The sequence below is a fragment of the Oncorhynchus mykiss genome, chromosome 30 (genome assembly GCF_057628025.1).
Source record: "Oncorhynchus mykiss isolate SJ-2025 chromosome 30, ASM5762802v1, whole genome shotgun sequence".
In the NCBI taxonomy this organism is placed as follows: domain Eukaryota; kingdom Metazoa; phylum Chordata; class Actinopteri; order Salmoniformes; family Salmonidae; genus Oncorhynchus; species Oncorhynchus mykiss.
Window position 1 is genome coordinate 40077078 of NC_143051.1, and position 20034 is coordinate 40097111.

At 45.1% G+C, this 20034-nt stretch overlaps 2 protein-coding genes across 7 annotated transcripts in view; both read right to left on the bottom strand.

Annotated features, from left to right (window-relative positions):
• Positions 1-10226, bottom strand: LOC110516488 (zinc finger protein 687b). 6 transcript variants are annotated; one of them, XM_036971745.2, is made up of 10 exons: positions 9284-10226; positions 6195-8528; positions 5664-5965; positions 4989-5173; positions 4387-4563; positions 3920-4082; positions 3411-3740; positions 1972-2084; positions 1552-1648; positions 1-1362 (listed from the first exon to the last, which is right to left on the bottom strand). In XM_036971745.2, the coding sequence occupies exons 2-10, from the start codon at positions 8512-8514 to the stop codon at positions 796-798; spliced, it is 4254 nt and encodes a 1417-aa protein (XP_036827640.2). In that variant the 5' UTR covers positions 8515-8528; positions 9284-10226; the 3' UTR covers positions 1-795. The 6 variants fall into 6 exon arrangements, with proteins under 6 accessions (XP_036827640.2, XP_036827643.2, XP_090084430.1 ...); XM_036971748.2 differs by having other exon boundaries at positions 5664-5926; positions 9284-9518; XM_090228304.1 differs by lacking the exon at positions 9284-10226 and adding an exon at positions 8809-9274 and having other exon boundaries at positions 5664-5926.
• Positions 9617-20034, bottom strand: part of LOC110488394 (26S proteasome non-ATPase regulatory subunit 4) — a 33171-nt gene continuing 22753 nt past the window's right edge. The window contains exons 8-12 of the mRNA XM_036971750.2: positions 11382-11597; positions 11112-11223; positions 10818-10952; positions 10516-10550; positions 9617-10226 (exon numbers count right to left, since the gene is read on the bottom strand). Coding sequence (XP_036827645.2) covers positions 10053-10226; positions 10516-10550; positions 10818-10952; positions 11112-11223; positions 11382-11597 — 672 coding nt within the window. The 3' untranslated portion in view covers positions 9617-10052. The remainder of the gene's footprint in view (positions 10227-10515; positions 10551-10817; positions 10953-11111; positions 11224-11381; positions 11598-20034) is intronic.

A 20034-nucleotide genomic window follows, 5' to 3' on the forward strand; every position in this document is an offset into this window, starting at 1 on the left:
TTTGTGCGTCTGGAACATTTCTGGGATATTTTATTTCAGTTCATGAAACATGGGACCAACACTTTATATATTGCGTTCATATTTTTGTTCAGCGTATCAAAACAGAGAAATAAATCTCACCTGTCTGTGTCATACATTTCAAGTTCCCTTTACCATAAGATTGGCTGCAATGTCTCACAAACAACGACAACAATGTGTTTCATATAAATAAATAGAACAATGTCATTAGTACTTAAAATCAGTGTTACTCTCAATACAATTTTTTACTTCAGATACTGATTTGAGAACAGTTATCGAACCCTCACTAAAGAGGTGGACCCATAGAAACTGATCTATGACCAACAAGAGTGCTTTCTTTGTACAGTGGGTCCGTATAGATACAACGCGAGACAGAATACCTTTCGAGACACACAGCTCGGAAAAGGAAGGAAATGCATGTAGAAATGATAGCATGGTTCATATTAATGGCAGAAAAACGTACACAATCATGGAAAAGTTGGACACGTATGTCTGATATCGATGCTATGATCAGGTGGTCAGAAGTACATCTGGGTCAGCTCTCATCTATCCACATTCAGTTCCCCTAAAATTATTCCAAGTCAAAACCCCTCATCTCCCAGGCCTGTCGGTTACTCCGAGGCCTCACCCCTCCTTTCCATACTGGGGCTTGTCCGGCTCTGGAGTGAAGTTTCCCCGAGTTACAGATCTAGGATCTGCTTCTTCTCCCCCAATCCTAACCATTAGTGAGGGAAATGCAAAACTGACCCAGGATCAGCATCGAGGGGCAACTTCACCCTACTGGGGCTTGTCCGTCTTGTGGGCGGTAATGAAGGCCATGCCGTGGGTCCTCAAGTGGGTGTTAAGGTCGGAGGCCCTGTCGAAGCGCCGGCTGCACACCCTGCAGCTCATTTTCCCCTTACCATCCTCTCCGTCCTGTGGGGACGAGGGTAAGCCGTCCGGGGAGGAGGGGGTGCGGGGTGGCCTGTGGTGTGACTCCCCCTGGGGATCTCTCACGCGGTGGGCGATGAAACGGTGGCGTCCCAGGGAGCCAGCCGAGGCGAAGCACACGCCACACTGCAGGCACTGGAAGGAGGCGACATCAGCGCGATGCTGCGGGATGTGGCGCTGGAATTCGGCACCGTCCTCCGTGGCGAAGCCGCACGGCACGCAGCGGAACACGTTGTCGTCCTCCTCGGGCTCGGGAAGCGCCGACGCTCGCGTTTTCTTCACAGGAATGCTGCCCCCCTCTGTGGCCTCTCTGCTGTCCGTGCCACCCCCTTCCTCGTCCCCTGGTGGCCCCCCCTCTCCGTCAAGTTCAGATGAGCTGCCTGGGCCCTTACCCGGGACTGAACGCTTCCTGGTCTGTGGAGATCCATGCATGGGGACAGAGGGGTGATGGGGGGGGGGGGGGGGGGGTAAAAAAGAGAGAACGTCAAAAAGCAGTATTGATTTTTGGTTTAACATACTCAGATCCATGTCACCACACCATGGGTAACATTACTGAAATGTACCCCCACCAAGTGATGGAAAGAAGAATGGATTCGAACTGACCTGTCCGTCAGTGGCTCTGACCCTGTGATGATGGACCTGGATATGCTTCTCCAGTATGAGCCGACTGCTGAAGGTCCGCTTGCCCTCTGTGCAATATCTGCAAACACACAAGTATACACATAGGCACTGAGGATGCTGCACACTTTCCCTAGGTGGGCTGATATTCGACTGAACTTAACATTCTAAATATCCCTGCCAATTGTCTTGTCATATCAACTCTACAGACATTTTCAAGTATAATATATATCCTACTTAGCAGACGCTTTTTACCCCAAAGTGAGTTAGTCATGCATACAGCCTGTTTTTATGTACGAGTGGCCCTGGGAATCAAAGCCCACTATCCGTGTTCTACCAATTGAGCTACAGGGGACAAAATATGGTGCTTTTGTGGATGTTTAGATGAGTATGGGGTTCCCTCACTGGCAGTTGAAGACTCTTTTGTTGCCCTCGTGGATGACGCGTACATGACGCCGCAGGCTGGAAGAGGTGGAGAAGGAGCTCTCACACACACAACACGGGAACTTCTTCATAGTCTACAGGGGAAGTTTCGAGGAGAAAAGAGGGTGAGTCCTCTGTGCACACACCCCCATTACACTAAGGTCATACAAATACTAAACAACCTTGGTACAACACCACATCGTGCACATAAAAAAGTTGGTTAAATTCCCATGTACCGAATGGAAAAATACAAGTAAAATGGGTTTCCATTGCATTGAACTCTACTGATGGGTTTGTCACAAAAACAGTTGCGTTATATAGAAAATGTGCCTAGTCTGGTCTTGGCACATGTGCTCTAGCCAACAGCTTGCCGATGATGTAAGCAACCTACATTAAGATAATTATTATGGATAAGAACTGTATTTTTATTTGTCAAAAGGCAGCCAAGCATCGATCATTGCGTCACAAAAATAAGACCCTGGATATTTATTGGAACAGAGGCATTAAGCTCATCATGTGCACTTTCACCACCCTGTGAAGTTCATCATTTATTTAATCTGTAGCCTAATAAACTGCATGGTTTCCCAAGTCGTTGTGGGAGGACCACACAACATATCGCGCAACTCCAAGTTTACTTCGTAATGGTTATTATATCAATTTCTCGCAGAATTAATTTTACATATTTTTGTCTGCATTTATAACCGGCATATCCTATTTCCATCAGCACGCACAGACTTTTATCCGCAATAAGTCAGTTTGATGGCAACATATCTCGTGGGAAAATGTGCATTTATGCAGATTTTCGAATATTCACATGAAAATCAGACGCAAATTGTATGGAAATCTAGCTACAGCAAGCATGTCCCAGCCAAATTAGTACATTTTTCCAGAGGCATGGTTCTGCCATATTTCAATGTAAACAGGATCCACCAGAGCCTAATTTTGAATCTCATAGCAACGGGTCTAAATAATTATGTAAATAAGGTGTTTTTTTATATTTAATAGTTGCAAAAATGTCCAAAAATCTGTTTTGGCTTTGTCATTCTGGGGTAGTGTGATGAGAAAATATATATTTAATCAATTTTAGAATCAGTCTAACGTAACAAAATGTGCAAAAAGTCATTTGGTCTCAATACTTTCCAAATGCACTGTATTTTCTAGGTTAGTCAGATTTATTTTTCCTTAGAAGGTTTCTCTGCAAGTTGACTGGCATCTATTGTGTTGCAATGCCCAAAACAAGTTTCACAGCAACATAATCCCAACGGAAGGCTACAAATTTTTATGTTTTGCAATTCACAAATTATTATTTGATTCAATTCACCGCGATCTAACCGAATCCCAAATACTACAATTTAAAAATAATCGATTCACATCTTTATTTTTTTTATGTGAAGTGGGTCATAGGTTATACAGATAATTACCTTTCCGTGCTCTGTCTTCATGTGAGAGATGTAGTCGTCGCTCTGTGTGAAGGTCTTCTGACATTGCTGGCAGCTCCATTCTGAGATGGTCCCACGATGGCTGCCTACCTCCATAGAACTAGACTGATTCTCAGGTTCCTCATAGTCCTCACCCCCCTCTTCCTCTCCTTCCTCCTCCTCTTGGTCTCGGCCCCAGTCCTCCCCATCTGAGTTGTCCTTTTTTGCAGAGGGCTTGGATTTTGGGAGGGAGGGGGCTGAGGGGTTGGTGGGGGCAGGGGCAGAGGCATTGGATTGGCCCTCCTGTTTGACTGACTGCCTTCTGTGAGCAGTCTGGATAAGAGGAAGTAAGAAAGGGATAACCAATCAGACAAGAGAAAAGGGAAGACAATATTGACAAATTAGCTCCTATAAATTACTATTTACCATCCAGGGGATTGATCAACTAACATGTCACTTTCCTTTACTACAATCGTATGTTTACCTATGAGTTGGAATTTCACTAAACAAACCTTTATGTGTTCCATCATGGAACCTTTCTGTGCGTAGAGTTTGGTGCAGTCAGGACACTTGAACACATGCACTTTCTGCTTGGCCAGGTGGGTGTCGAAATGCATGTACAGTAAGGGTTTCTGGGTAAAAACTGTATCACACATCACACACTTGTAGATCAATCTGCAAATACAGAGAAAGAGGGTATTTAGGAGTGAATTAAACTTTTTTTCAGGGCTCAAATTGTGACAAAAACAGACAAGAGACATGCTTTACAATCAACTAAAAACCAGTGTTTCCCAATTCTGGGGACCCAAAGAGGTGTACATTTTTGTTCTAACACACATGAACACAGTTGAATTAAGTGTGTTAGTGCTAGAGCACTAGGACAAAAACGTACACACCTCTGGGTCCTCTGGACCAGGATTGCAAAACACTGCTCTAAACCTAGAGACATAACATGGTTCAGTGACTGTGGGGTATTTACTTGGCCTGTCCCCCGGCGAGGGTAGGGTGCTGGGTGCTGATGTGTCCCTGTGCACTAGGGGCAGACTTAAAGGCCATAGGGCAGCTGGGGCACTTGTGGAACACCTCGCAGTGGGCCGTCTGGATGTGGGACTTGATGGAGTTCAGACCCCCGAAGACCACCTGGCAACTGGAGCACCTGGGGAACAGATATGAACAACAACAAAATGTTAAACACATAGGTTTAGTCACTGATGCTAATATTGGGTGGCTTGATTGTGATGCAACTAAGGAAAGGAATCTTCAACCACATCTTTTCACATATCTTTGAGATAGAGGGAGTGTATTTGCATTTGATTACTGTATGTATCCCTCATACATCCACCTGACAATGGAGTGTCATAATAATACATAACGCTGCATCTACGCAGTAGTTTGTGGTATGTACACGTGCATGTATTTGTAGCACAATTGTCTATCAGTGCAGATGACCGACACGACACACTGAATAAGGCTGCTAAGCCGAAACATCTGTTTAAGCTAGTGATAAGCTAGTGAAAATACTTCTGCGACTTCCTTTTGTGTGCGGACTTATTACATTTGTTTCAGACACTATCTCTTCACCTGTATCCAATGCGGCGGGCGAAGTGCAGACAGGCCTCCTCCAGGTGGGTCTGGAAGCTGGCCTGCCGGGCGATGCCCCCACACTCTGGACAGACGTGGGGTGCCCGGTGCTTATGAATCCTCTGGTGAGCCGACACACTGCACCAGTTAGGCAGCATCATGGGAGGGGAGCACAGCATACAGGTCTGGGCAGGAAGATGAGAGGTTTAACGATTGACATACAGCACACACATTGAGGAATTAATCAGAACTCGTTTTCATAGTAAACATTAGCAGCATCATGGGAGGGGAGTACAGCATACAGGTTTGGGTAGGGAGGAGGGAGAAAATGTTTAAAAGTTGACTAAGGCATAACACTATGAATACACTACTATTTCTAATACTAGTACTGTGTAATAAGCCAGTCATCAATGCACACCCACAGGTGTCTGGCCAAGGAAGAGAGAGAACATGTTTTAAAGTTAATTGAGGCCTTACAAATGCCTTGTTTTCATAGTAAAACACTAATATTGCGTAATAGTATTGACTAATACATAAAGTAAAGCAGTCCACAATCTGTGTCTGGGAAACTGCCTTATTCAGTCATTATGTATGACTAAGCTTGACACTAGTAGTTCGTCATTAGCCTGTGAATAATGCACACCCATACTTCAGGCTCTGTATCAAAGGGCTCACCGAGTTGGGGGTAGCTCTGATCTGCTGGAAGTGGGCGACCAGCTCGGCCTTGCCAGAGAACTGGGCCTGGCACTCGGGACACTTAAAGTTGTGGTACTGCAGCACCTCTCCCTTCTTGCTGGGGAGGGGCATCAGCACCTGGGGGATCTGGGGCGCACGGCGGACCGGTCTCAGCTGGGCTGCAGAGGGAGACTGTGCGTCCTTCAGTGGGCTGGAACTGGATGACACTGCGGGGGCTCCGGATGTGGTGGAGGGGGAGGAGACTGGAGGAGGAGAGGAGATTGAAGAAGGGGAACACAAGCCTGGTCAACAAAGCAAGAAAGCAAAGCAAGAATACAAAGAAGTTGGAAGTCAATTGCATGATGGTATCTCTCTCTTGTATTTCATATAATAAAATGGACCACATCCTGACAGAAATAAAGCTTTGTTTATATAGCCACATTGTATGCGTCTTAAATTGCTTAAACTTTTTTGCTGCGTCCTATGGGACGAAGCCATTTTCACTAAACTCTCCCGAAAGTGCCGCCTTACTGATGGGTGTGGTGTCCTGCTGGCCAATCATCTGCTCCACGGTGACGGGCCTCATGACGAGGTGAGAGCACTGCATTACCAGCCCTCGTTCCTTATGCTCCCTGGCGTGGAGCAGCAGGCTGCACTTGTTGAAAAAGGCCAGCCGCTTGGCACAGTGGTTGCAGGTCACCTCGATGCGCAGCGAGCGCCTGTCATAGTGGCGAGCCAGGCTGCGCTCCAAGGCGAAGGCATCGCCACATTCTAGACAGCGGTAGCCCATGGCAGGCAGAGGGAGCCCCCACTCTGGGGGCGGAGCCGCCGAGAGGTCAGGCTTATAACTGGGCAGCAGGTTCTTGCTGTTGAGGATCTTGTTGAAGGCCTCCACCAGGCTAGACTGGCTGCGGGAAATGACGGCGCCCGTGCTGTTCACAATGGAGGCAGGCTTGTTTGGCTGGTGAGTACCGGCTAGGACGCTGGCGCTGCCCCCGTTAGACGTTTTAGCACCAACAGGACGTACACTCATCCCACCCATGGCTACTGAGAACTTCGGAGAGGAAGCAACCGAGGGAGTGGCAGGCAGGGCGGCAGATTTAGTGATGCTAACAGCAGTGGCAGATACCTTGGCCTTGTCCGAGTCCGAGGAGGCAGCCATCTTGTTCTGAGCCTTGGTTGCAGCGGCTAGCATAGCACTACTGGCTGCTAGTGTAGACACGGGTAGTGTGTTGAGACTCTTTGCTTTCTGTGACTGGGAGGGTGCCATACGACCAGAGGGAGTGTCAGGTTTCCAGGCCCTGTTGACTGGGGTCTTCCGCACCCCTGGTGGAGCTTTGCTAGGCTCCAAACCCTTGGCTCCAGCAGCACCTGCTTTGGGTGCGACTCTGGTAACAGTTCTGGTGATTCCACCAGTGGAGGTTTTGATGGTCTTTATCCGCACTTTGAGGGGCCGGGCAGGAGCAGCAGGCCCTCCTGGAGTTGAGGTGCAACTTTCAGTGGTTGGAGGTGTAGACTTGCCATCATCCACTTCCATTTTCTCCTCTCCTGTTCTTGCACCCTCTTCCTCTCCAAAATCTGCCTTTCCATCCATAACCTTCTCTATTCCATTTCCCACCTCCATCTCCTCCTCCTCCTCCTTAGGCTCCTGAAGGTCTGAGGGGGGTGGTGTGGAGGCTACTGCAGGGCTGGAGCACCTCTTGGCGGTTACTGGTGCAGCCGATATGGCTATTTCTGGCTCAGGACTTTCAGGTGAGTCTCGCTCTACTATAACATGCTCTGGGTGTTTGTCTTCCTGTGGTAGACTCTTGGTGGAGCCTGACTGGGCGGTTGAGGTCACTCTACAGCCCGAGGGAGTGTCCCCTGGTTTGGGGTGAGCTGCCGATGAGGCCATGGGATGGGTGGAGTCAGAGCTGCCAGCAGAGGACCTAAAACGACGGGTCAGTTTGGGAGGGGTGCGGGAGGGGGAGCCAGGGGGTTCCTGGATCAGCAGCGGGGGCCCTAGGTCCAGATCGGAATCAACCCCCTCTGATTCTCTGGGACACAATGTCGGGCCGGCTTTAGGTGCCCCGTTAAACGGCTGAGATGAGTGCAACGGGTGTGAGGAGAGGGCGGATGGCGGAGACGGGAGCAGAGGCTTGGAAGGCGGGAAGAAAGAAGAGGACAGTCCTACTGACACTCCTGAGACAAGAGACGCAGACACAACAGATGAAGAGGAGGATAACGAAGCGTCTTTGCCTGCCTCTTGCCGTGTGTGCTGCTGCTGTAGGAGCTGCATCTTCCTCGCCCTCCCTACAGGGTCTCCCGACCCTTGCACCATGAGAGGCTTCAGTCTGTTGAATATATTGCCAACCTGCTTGACCGATTTAGTTGATCCAGCACCACCTCCTCCACCCTCCGTTTTGGGGGTAGACACTGACCACGGCTCCCCATTTGATTGGGCCTGAGCCTGGGTTAGGGGCGTAGTTATACCAGCAGCCCCAAACCCATTGTGATTGAGTGGTTCAGATTCCGCTATGTCTGGGGCACAGACACAGAGCCGTGGACCCATAGCGACCCCGGCAATGCTGTCCATAGTGTTCTGGTCTGTGTCCTCATCCCCTCCATCAATGTCAGGTCGTACACAGTTCTTTACGATAACGCTGACAATAGGGGTGTCAGCCTGTGGGTCCGTGGGGCTAGCTGGTCTCAGAGATGGCCCTACACCAACCCCACCGTCTGGCTTTCCCAGAGGTGCACCGCCTGGCCCGTCAGCCTCATCAGCAGACTGGATGGCCTCTTTAGCATCGATGTCAGGAATGTCAAATGCTGCCAATAGGTCATCGAAATCTGGGGTCTTCATGTCCCCCATGCCGGGACCAAATCCTGCAAGAGAGGATACACCAAGAGGACAGAAAATGAGTGATATGATTCCAAGTTTAAAACATCCTGTTTCTCTAATTTCTAATTGAAATTGCTAGCCAGCTGGCTGTCCTTATGTGTTGCAGTTCAGTAAAGGTACCTAGCTAGTTAGTAGCTAAGCAAGTTATTAACACAGATCCAAGTCGAACAGGATTGTATTTGACCCGAGCATTTGTAGCGACTGTTAGCCAGCTTAGCAAAACATTGCATACAGTAAACATTTCGAGAGGGATGCTGCTATTACCTAGCCAACTAGCATGAACACAATGCAGTTTGACACATAGCCCGTCTCGCTACGATTGTCAACAAATAGCTATCGCTAGCTGGCTAAAACATACGACAGACTAGCGACAACATATTTAGCTAACTAGCTAAGAAATACATCCAATTGTTTATCGGTTCAATAGATGAATTCACCGAGTGTGGACGTTAAATGTTATATACTTGACATATGGATTAACCTGCAATGGCTTCACAACTAATCAATCATTTAAAAGCACAAACGTCTCGCAGCTGTTAAGTTTATTTTGGCTTCCCCCGCCAGGCTAGATGGCCCGGCCGCGCTGTGCCCAAGCAGAGCGAGGGGTCCTTTAGTGGAGGCCATCCCATGCATTCATAACGAGTTACTGGGAAATAACCATAAATCATTGTCACTGTGGACAATTGATGGGACCGGTATTTTGATTCTCAATTGCACATATTTTTTTTAAATAGTTTACCTGGATCTGTGATTCAACTATTGTCGCTCGCTCCAGATGACGTGCCTTTACTTCCTGCCACACAATGAAGAGGTCCTATCAGATCATTGTATTAATGCAATTTTTGTATTGCCGAAGCTACAAAAAGAAAATGTCGTGGAAATGGTGCCACATACGGACAAATGTAATTTGTTAATATTCAATGTGAACACAAAAGATAACATAATAAAAACGGATATGTTAATTATTGCCACAATAGTTCACACACCTCTCTCTAATTAAGCTTTGCTGTTCTGGCTATATGGGGTGGAGGGGAGTGGGGACTCAATCAATCAGACAGATATACACACCAACAAGCGTCATCCATCTTATTTATTGCAATAGAAAAATAACAAAATAAAAGGAGGATATTGTTTAGTTTACAAGCTTGGGGACCTGTCATTAAATACAACATATAATGCCAGTCAGTCTTGCGAGTCAGTCAGTTAAGATGGGGTAAATCAGTGAGAAACCAGAAAATATGGATATTCCATTTTTAGATTGTATGCCAATGTGGCATTCTCCAGTTTGGTCTTATTGTCTGGTCTGTTTGTGTGTGCTTGTGGGTTTCTTGTGAATGTTGTTGACTGTCCGTCATATCACACGTTAGTGTCCGTCTTCCTGTCTGTAGCCTTGCATAATTCTGTTGGTGTCAACTACCCTACCAGAGCCATGTCAAAAGTCGTGCACTATTTAGGGTGCCATTTCGGACACAACCCATGTGTGTCGTCAATTTGTCTGTCCCCATGCCTCATTTCTTCTTATCCTCGTCTTTCTTGCGGTTAGGCTTGGGTGGGCCTGTCTGGGAGGCCAGGGAGCCCATGGCGTTTCGGATGGCCTCATTGTTAGGGTCGACACCTGGCAGGTTCTGCAGGACGCTTTGGAGAAACTCTGGGTCCTGCATCACATCATAGTCATCCTTCTCCTGAGGAAGGCACATCATTAATAAAGGCACTGATTATGTATTCTGTTTGTTGTCAGCACCATTTCAGCAGGTCAAATTCCTGGTACATGTACTTGCAAATAGAGGTGATCCTGATTGGAAGGGAGATGGAGAACTTACACACGAATGAGACAAAACACCAGTGACTAAATCGAGAAAGGGCGTGTTCCATAAACTGCAACTGGGAAATTTTAGCGGACCGACGTCACACGACTGTATTGAAAAACAAATGATAAGGTTTCTGATTTCATTGATCATGCGAATTACCTACCGTGGCAGTTTCAGTGTCCATAGCATCGCCATACTCTAATCACAGGGATGGGTTGGTAGGGAATGGAGGGAGAGAGTCAAAATCAAATAAAATGTATATCATATGGAAACTCCATGTATCTGGAAATGTCCCTTTGTTTTGGTTTGCGGTGTAACTATGACAGTCCAGATCATTGGTAAGTACCAAGCTTTAAAACGAAATGTAAATGTTTTATTTTTTTTTAATCATCCACACCGCAAAGTGTGTGTGTGTGTCAGTAGGTGCTATTCTGAAAGCATGAGTGGATGGTGATTATAACGCACCCTCTCCGGCCAGAGACATCCGCATGGCGTATGCAATCTGCTCCTCCTCTGTCATATTGCTGAAGTCAGGCAGCACTGCAGCACCACCCGTCTCAGGCTGAGACACCGACATCTTTAGCAGGGCCTCCTCGGATTCTGAGAGCGAGTCAATTAAACCATTACAGTACAAACATCTGTATTCTCCTTTATACCTAACATACGTGAGATATTAGAATGGTTATGCATAAATAATACAGCAGACAAAAGGGATACACAACTTACTCACTACATATACACACACATATCTATACCTACCCTCACTTTCTTTACTGTCTGCTGTGGTGACATCGGCTGCAGAAGCAACAGCCACCTGGCGAGCCTCCTCCTCCTGCCTTTGTCTCTGCTCCTCCATGGACACGCGCAGAGCCTGAGTAGAGAGGGACACAGTTAGTTAAAGGCCAGAAAAACTGTATGCAGGTAACTCTGGTTCACTGATTAAGGTCACTCTGGATAAGAGCATCTGCTAAATGACCAAAATATAAATGCAAAAATGTCACTTTAAAAGGAACCCTATTGCATTTTTACCAGAGCAAGCTCGGGGTCGGCGCTGGGGTCCACGCCAAACTCAAAGTCGCTGGCGCCCAGGCCCATCATGGAGCCTCCTTCCCCAGCCAGGATGGGGGAGGAGAGCAGGGCGTCAGCCAGGCTAGGCCCTGGGGGTACAGTCACCAGGTGGGAACCCGTACCCTCCTTCCCATTCAGAGTGTTGATGAAGGCAGTCAGCTTCTCCGTATTAAACTCCTGGAGGACGATGGAGGAAGAGGCACACAATAGAGAATATGGGAGAAGGGGAGAGTGAGAATGAACCATTCAAGAGTTAATACTGTGTTATCTATGAAAATGTATAAAATAAATGTATTTAGCTTGGAATGGAAACAAGCAGGAGTTAAAACCAAGTAATTGTGTTAAATCACACACACACACACAGAGCCTTTGGAAAGTATTCAGATCCCTTGACTTTTCCCACATTGTTAAGTTACTGCCTTACTCTAAAATGTATTAAATTGCCCCGCACCCCCAATCCACGCCCCGCACCCTCAATCCACACACACACACCCACCACCATAATGACAAATCAAAAACACATTTTTGCTAATATTAAAAAAATAATAATCTAAAAACATACCTTAGTTACATAACTATTCAGACCTTTTGCTAGGAGACTCGAAATTGAGCTCAGGTGCATCCTGTTTCCATTGATCATCCTTGAGATGTTTCCACAACATGGGAGTCCACCTGTGGTAAATTCAATTGATTGGAAATGATTTGGAAAGGCACACACCTGTCTATATAAGGTCCCAAGGCATGTCAGAGCAAAAACCAAGCAATGAGGTCAAGGGAATTGTCCATAGAGCTCCGAAAAAGGATTGTGTCAAGGCACAGATCTGAGGAAGGGTACCAAAAAATGTCTGCAACATCGAAGGTTCCCAAGAACAGAGTTGCCTCCATCATTCTTAAATGGAAGAAGTTTGGAACCACCAAGACTCTTCCTAGAGCTGGCCGCCCGGCCAAACTGAGCAATCGGGGGAGAAGGGTCTTGGGCAGGGAGGTTACCAAGAACCCAATGGTCAATCTGACAGAGCTCCAGACTTCCTCTGTGGAGATGGGAGAACCTTCCAGAAGGACAACCATCTCTACAGTCCTCCACCAATCAGGCCTTCACGGTAGAATGGCCGGACAAACGCCACTCCTCAGTAAAAAGGCAAGACATCCTGCTTGGAGTTTCACAAAAGGCACCTAAAAGGACACTCAGACCATGAGAAAAATGCTCTGATCTGATGAAACCAACATTGAACTCTTTGGCCTGAATGCCAAGTGTCACATCTGAAGAAACCGGGCAAAATCCCTACAGTGAAACATTTGTGGTGGCAGCATCGTGCTGTGGGGATGTTTTTCAGCAGCAGAGACTGGGAGACCAGTCAGGATCGAGGCAAAGATGAACAGAGCAAAGTACAGAGAAACCCTTCATGAAAACCTGCTTCAGAGCACTCAGGACCTCAGACTGGGGCGAAGATTCACCTTCCAACAGGACAACGACACTAAGCACACATCCAAGACAACTTCGGGGCAAGTCTCTGAATGTCCTTGAGTGGCCCAGCAAGAGCCTAGACCCCGATCGAACATCTGTGGATAGACCTGAAAATAGCTGTGCAGCAATGCTCCCCATCCAACCTGACAGAGCTTGAGAGGATCTGGTGTGCCAAGCTTGTAGCGTCACACCCAAGAAGATTCAAGGCTGTAATTGCTGCCAAAAGTGCTTCAACAAAGTAGAGTAAAAAAAAAGAGCAAAAACATCTAAAAACCTGTTTTTGCTTTATCATTTTGGGGTATTGTGTGTAGTTTGAGTGAGAAAAAAAAAACTTTTTAAAATAAGGCTGTAACCTAACAAAATGTGAAAAAGTCAAGGGGTCTGAATACTTTCTGTATATATAAACAGTACCAGTCAAAAGTTTGGACACCCTTATTAATTCCAGGGTTTTTCTTTATGTTGACTATTTTCTACACTGTAGAATAATAGTTGAGACATCAAAACTATGAAATAACACATATGGAATCATGTAGTAACCAAAGTGTTAAACAAATCAAAATATATTTTATATTCTTCAAAAGTAGCATGCTTTGCATTGACAGCTTTGCACACGCATGGCATTCTCTCAACCAGCTTCACCTGGAATGCTTTTCCAACAGTCAAAGGAGTTCCCACATATGCTGAGCACTTATTGGCTGCTTTTCCATCACTCTGCGGTCCAACTCATCCCAAACCATTGCAATTGGGTTGAGGTTGGGTGATTGTGGAGGCCAGGTAATCTGATGCATCACTTCATCACTCTCCTTATTGGTCAAATAGCTCTTACACAGCCTGGAGGTGTGTGGGTCATTGTCCTGTTGAAAAACAAATGATAGTCCCACTAAACGCAAACTAAATGGGATGGCGTATCGCTGCAGAATGCTGTGGTAGCCATGCTGGTTAAGTGTGCCTTGAATTCTAAATAAGTGAACGACAGGGTCACCAGAAAAGCACCCCCACACCATCACACCTCCTCCTCCATGCTTCACAATGAGAACCACACACGCATCATCTGTTCACCTACTCTGCGTCTCACAAAGAGACGGCGGTTGGAACCAAAAATCTCAAATTTGGACTCATTGGAAATCTGTCCTTCTGGTCCATCGGTCTAATGTCCATTGTTCCGGTTTCTTGAACCAAGCAAGTCTCTTCTTCGTATTGGTGTTTTTTAGTAGTGGTTTCTTTGCAGCAATTCGTCCATGAAGGCATGATTCATGCAGTCCCTTTTGAACAGTTGATGTTTAGATGTGTCGGTTACTTGAACTCTGAAGCATTTTTTGGGGCTGCAATTTCTGAGGCTGTTAATTCTAATGAACTTATCCTCTGCAAATCACATCAAATTTTATTGTCAACATATGTGTCCAGCAGATGTTACTGCGGGTGTAGTGAAATGCTTGTGTTTCTAGCTCCAACAGTGCAGTAATATCTAACAAGTAATATCTAACAATACACACAAATCTAAAGCAAAGGAATGGAATTAAGAATGTATAAAATACTTGGACGAGCAAAGTCAGAGCGGCATAGACTAACATACAGCAGAATAGAATACAGTATATACATATGAGATGAGCAATATGTAAACATTATTAAAGTGACTAGTGTTCTACTATTAAAGCGGCCAGTGATTTCAAGTCTATGTATATGGGGCAGCAGCCTCTAATGTGCTAGTGATGGCTATTTAACAGTCTGATGGCCTTGAGATAGAAGCTGTTTTTCAGTCTCAGCTTTGATGCACCTGTACTGACTTTGCCTTCTGGATGACAGCGGGGTGACCAAGCAGTGGCATGGGTGGTTGTTGTCTTTGATGATCTTTTGTCTTTAGACCCTGCCACATACGTCTCGTGTCTGAGCCGTTGAATTGCGACTCCACTTTGTCTTTATACTGACGTTTGCCTGTTTGATTGCCTTATGGAGGGAATAACTACACTTTGTATTCGGCCATATTACCAGTCACCTTAAATGCAGTGGTTCACACTTTGTTTTGCGCGACTGCTGCCATCTACGGTTTCTGGTTAGGGTAGGTTTTAATAGTCCGTGGGTACAACATCTCCTATCCACTTCCTGATAAACTAGGTCACCGTAACAGTGTATTAGTCAATGTTATTCTCAGAGGCTACCTGGAACATATCCCAGACTGCGTAATGAAAACAATCTTGAAGCGTGGATTCCGATTGGTTAGACCAGCATTGAATAGTCCTTAGCACGGGTACTTCCTGTTTGAGTTTCTGCCTATAGGAAGGCAGAAGCAAAATGGAGTCGTGATCAGATTTGACTAGGGGGGGCCTTATAGGCATCCTGGAAGCTGGAGAGTAGCAGTGGTCAAGTGTTTTAGCAGCGCGAGTACTACAGTCAATAATATGGACTTGGTATTTTACCAAAGAGGGCTATGTTCTGTATACCACCCCTAGCTTGTCAACACAAATTATTGGTTCAAACGCAATAAGGAAATCAATTCTACAAGGCACACCTGTTAATTGAAATGCATTCCAGGTGGCTACCTCATGAAGCTGGTTGAGAGAATGCCAAGAGTGTACAAAGCTGTCGTCAAGGCAAAGGGTGGATACTTTGAAGAATCTCAATATAAAATAGATATATAAACTACAACACTTTTTTGGTTACCACATGATTCCATGTTATATTTCATTCGCTGTCTTCTCTATTATTCTACAATGTAGAAAATAGTAAAAATAAAGAAAAACCCTAGGTGTGTCCAAACTTTTGACTGGTGTATGTATGCATGCATGTAGTGAGCACCATAATTCATTGGAAAGTGACATTTTTTTTGTTATTTTGGTTCTGTACTCTAGCACTTTGAGTTTGAAAGGATACAATTACAATGAGGGTAACGTGCAGACTGTCAGCTTTAATTTGAGGGTATTTTCATACATATCGGATGAACCGTTTAGAAATTATAGAAGCTTTTGTACATTGTCCCCCCATTTTCGGGCATCAAAAAACATTGGACAGTTTAACATAATGTAGAATAAAGTAATCATTGTTAATATTTGGTTGAATATCCATTGCATGCAATGACTGCTTGAAGTCTGCGATGCATCGACATCACCAGAAGCTGGGTATCTTCCCTGGTGATAGTCTGCCAGGCCTATACTGCAAGCATCTTCAGTTCCTGCTTGTTTTGGGGACTTACCGTGCCTTGCGAAAGTATTCGGCCCCCTTGAACTTTGTGACCTTTTGCCACATTTCAGGCTTCAAACATAAAGATATAAAACTGTATTTTTTTGTGAAGAATCAACAACAAGTGGGACACAATCATGAAGTGGAACGACATTTATTGGATATTTCAAACTTTTTTAACAAATCAAAAACTGAACAATTGGGCGTGCAAAATTATTCAGCCCCTTTACTTTCAGTGCAGCAAACTCTCTCCAGAAGTTCAGTGAGGATCTCTGAATGATCCAATGTTGACCTAAATGACTAATGATGATAAATCAAGTCTCCGTATAAATGCACCTGCACTGTGATAGTCTCAAAGGTCCGTTAAAAGCGCAGAGAGCATCATGACGAACAAGGAACACACCAGGCAGGTCCGAGATACTGTTGTGAAGAAGTTTAAAGCCGGATTTGGATACAAAAAGATTCCCAAGCTTTAAACATCCCAAGGAGCACTGTGCAAGCAATAATATTGAAATGGAAGGAGTATCAGACCACTGCAAATCTACCAAGACCTGGGCGTCCCTCTAAACTTCCAGCTCATACAAGGAGAAGACTGATCAGAGATGCAGCCAAGAGGCCCATGATCACTCTGGATGAACTGCAGAGATCTACAGCTGAGGTGGGAGACTCTGTCCATAGGACAACAATCAGTCATATATTGCACAAATCTGGCCTTTATGGAAGAGTGGCAAGAAGAAAGCCATTTCTTAAAGATATCCATAAAAAGTGTTGTTTAAAGTTTGCCACAAGCCACCTGGGAGACACACCAAACATGTGGAAGAAGGTGCTCTGGTCAGATGAAACCAAAACTGAACTTTTTGGCAACAATGCAAAACGTTATGTTTGGCGTAAAAGCAACACAGCTCATCATTGTCTTCAAGTGTGACTGCAGACAGAAGTAGAACAATGAATTCTGAAGTCTACAGAAATATTTTATCTGCTCAGATAAAACCAAATGCCTCCAAACTCATTGGTAGGCACTTCATCATGCAACAAGACAATGACCCTAAACATACTGCTAGAGCAACGAAGGGGTTTTTGATGACCAAAAAGTGGAAAATCGTTGACCGGATCTGGATCCAATTGAACATGCATTTTACATGCTGAGGAGGAGACTGAAGTTAATACAGTGCCTTGCGAAAGTATTCGGCCCCCTTGAACTTTGTGACCTTTTGCCACATTTCAGGCTTCAAACATAAAGATATAAAACTGTATTTTTTTGTGAAGAATCAACAACAAGTGGGACACAATCATGAAGTGGAACGACATTTATTGGATATTTCAAACTTTTTTAACAAATCAAAAACTGAAAAATTGGGCGTGCAAAATTATTCAGCCCCCTTAAGTTAATACTTTGTAGCGCCACCTTTTGCTGCGATTACAGCTGTAAGTCGCTTGGGGTATGTCTCTATCAGTTTTGCACATCGAGAGACTGACATTTTTTACCATTCCTCCTTGCAAAACAGCTCGAGCTCAGTGAGGTTGGATGGAGAGCATTTGTGAACAGCAGTTTTCAGTTCTTTCCACAGATTCTCGATTGGATTCAGGTCTGGACTTTGACTTGGCCATTCTAACACCTGGATATGTTTATTTTTGAACCATTCCATTGTAGATTTTGCTTTATGTTTTGGATCATTGTCTTGTTGGAAGACAAATCTCCGTCCCAGTCTCAGGTCTTTTGCAGACTCCATCAGGATTTCTTCCAGAATGGTCCTGTATTTGGCTCCATCCATCTTCCCATCAATTTTAACCATCTTCCCTGTCCCTGCTGAAGAAAAGCAGGCCCAAACCATGATGCTGCCACCACCATGTTTGACAGTGGGGATGGTGTGTTCAGGGTGATGAGCTGTGTTGCTTTTACGCCAAACATAACGTTTTGCATTGTTGCCAAAAAGTTCAGTTTTGGTTTCATCTGACCAGAGCACCTTCTTCCACATGTTTGGTGTGTCTCCCAGGTGGCTTGTGGCAAACTTTAAACAACACTTTTTATGGATATCTTTAAGAAATGGCTTTCTTCTTGCCACTCTTCCATAAAGGCCAGATTTGTGCAATATATGACTGATTGTTGTCCTATGGACAGAGTCTCCCACCTCAGCTGTAGATCTCTGCAGTTCATCCAGAGTGATCATGGGCCTCTTGGCTGCATCTCTGATCAGTCTTCTCCTTGTATGAGCTGGAAGTTTAGAGGGACGCCCAGGTCTTGGTAGATTTGCAGTGGTCTGATACTCCTTCCATTTCAATATTATTGCTTGCACAGTGCTCCTTGGGATGTTTAAAGCTTGGGAATCTTTTTGTATCCAAATCCGGCTTTAAACTTCTTCACAACAGTATCTCGGACCTGCCTGGTGTGTTCCTTGTTCGTCATGATGCTCTCTGCGCTTTTAACGGACCTTTGAGACTATCACAGTGCAGGTGCATTTATACGGAGACTTGATTTATCATCATTAGTCATTTAGGTCAACATTGGATCATTCAGAGATCCTCACTGAACTTCTGGAGAGAGTTTGCTGCACTGAAAGTAAAGGGGCTGAATAATTTTGCACGCCCAATTGTTCAGTTTTTGATTTGTTAAAAAAGTTTGAAATATCCAATAAATGTCGTTCCACTTCATGATTGTGTCCCACTTGTTGTTGATTCTTCACAAAAAAATACAGTTTTATATCTTTATGTTTGAAGCCTGAAATGTGGCAAAAGGTCACAAAGTTCAAGGGGGCCGAATACTTTCGCAAGGCACTGTATTAACTTCAGTCTCCTCCTCAGCATGTAAAATGCATGTTCAATTGGATCCAGATCCGGTCAACGATTTTCCACTTTTTGGTCATCAAAAACCCCTTCGTTGCTCTAGCAGTATGTTTAGGGTCATTGTCTTGTTGCATGATGAAGTGCCTACCAATGAGTTTGGAGGCATTTGGTTTTATCTGAGCAGATAAAATATTTCTGTAGACTTCAGAATTCATTGTTCTACTTCTGTCTGCAGTCACACTTGAAGACAAGTGAGCCTGTTCCACTGGCAGCCATACAGGCACAAGCCATAACACCCCTCCACCATGTTTCATGGATGAGGTGGTATGCTTTGGATCATGGGCATGTCTTTTTTTCCTCCACACTTTTCTCTTTCCATCACTCTGGTACATGTTAAACTTTGTCTCATCTGTCCACAATACTTTTTCCCCCAGAACTCTTGTAGGTGCTTTTTTAGCAAACTGTAATCTCGCCTTTCTGTTCTTCAGGCTTATCAGTGGTTTGCATCTTGTAGCGTACCGTCTGTAGTCCTGCTGGCGTAGTCTTCAACGTAACGTATGGTAGACTTTGACACATCTACACCTGCATCCAGGGTAGTGTTTTTGATCTGCTGGGCTGTTGTCAGGGGGGTTCTTCACCATAGAGAGCATTCTCCGGCCATCCACTACAGTGGTCTTCCTCAGTCTACCAGGTCTTTTGACATAATTGAGTTCACCGGTTGTTTTTTTCTTGTTAATGATGAACCAAACTGCTGACTTGGGCATGCCCAGGGTTTTTGCAATGTTCCTGATTGATTGATTTTAATTTCTGAGCCTTATGATGGCCAGCTTCATTTGCATCGACTCTGCCGTCTTCCTCGTGTTGTCACACCCCAACAACAACCTCCAAAGGCAATAGCAGTCTAGAATCAATACATTCATCAACAGCTCTCCTGCATTCACTAACGACACAAATGAATACACCTGCCTAACGACACACATCTGTGAAGCCAATTCAACAAATACTTGTAGTAACTTAAAATGGGGGGGACAGTGTACAAAAGGTGCTGTCATTTCTAAACGGTTCATCCGATATGTATGAAAATACCCTCAAAATAAAGCTAACAGTCTGCACTTCACCCTCATTGTCATTGTATCCTTTCAAACTCAAAGTGCTAGAGTACAGAACCAAAATAACAAAAAAAGGTTACTGTCC

Excerpts from the sequence above, each read along its gene's own strand:
- LOC110516488 (XM_036971745.2), bottom strand. The coding sequence starts at position 8,514 with ATGGGGGACATGAAGACCCCAGATTTCGATGACCTATTGGCAGCATTT. Across the intron at positions 2,085-3,410 it reads TGAAGACAGAGCACGGAAAG|ACTATGAAGAAGTTCCCGTG; the intron begins GTAATTATCTGT and ends CTTCCCCTGTAG. Across the intron at positions 1,363-1,551 it reads TCAGAGCCACTGACGGACAG|ACCAGGAAGCGTTCAGTCCC; the intron begins GTCAGTTCGAAT and ends GGATCTCCACAG.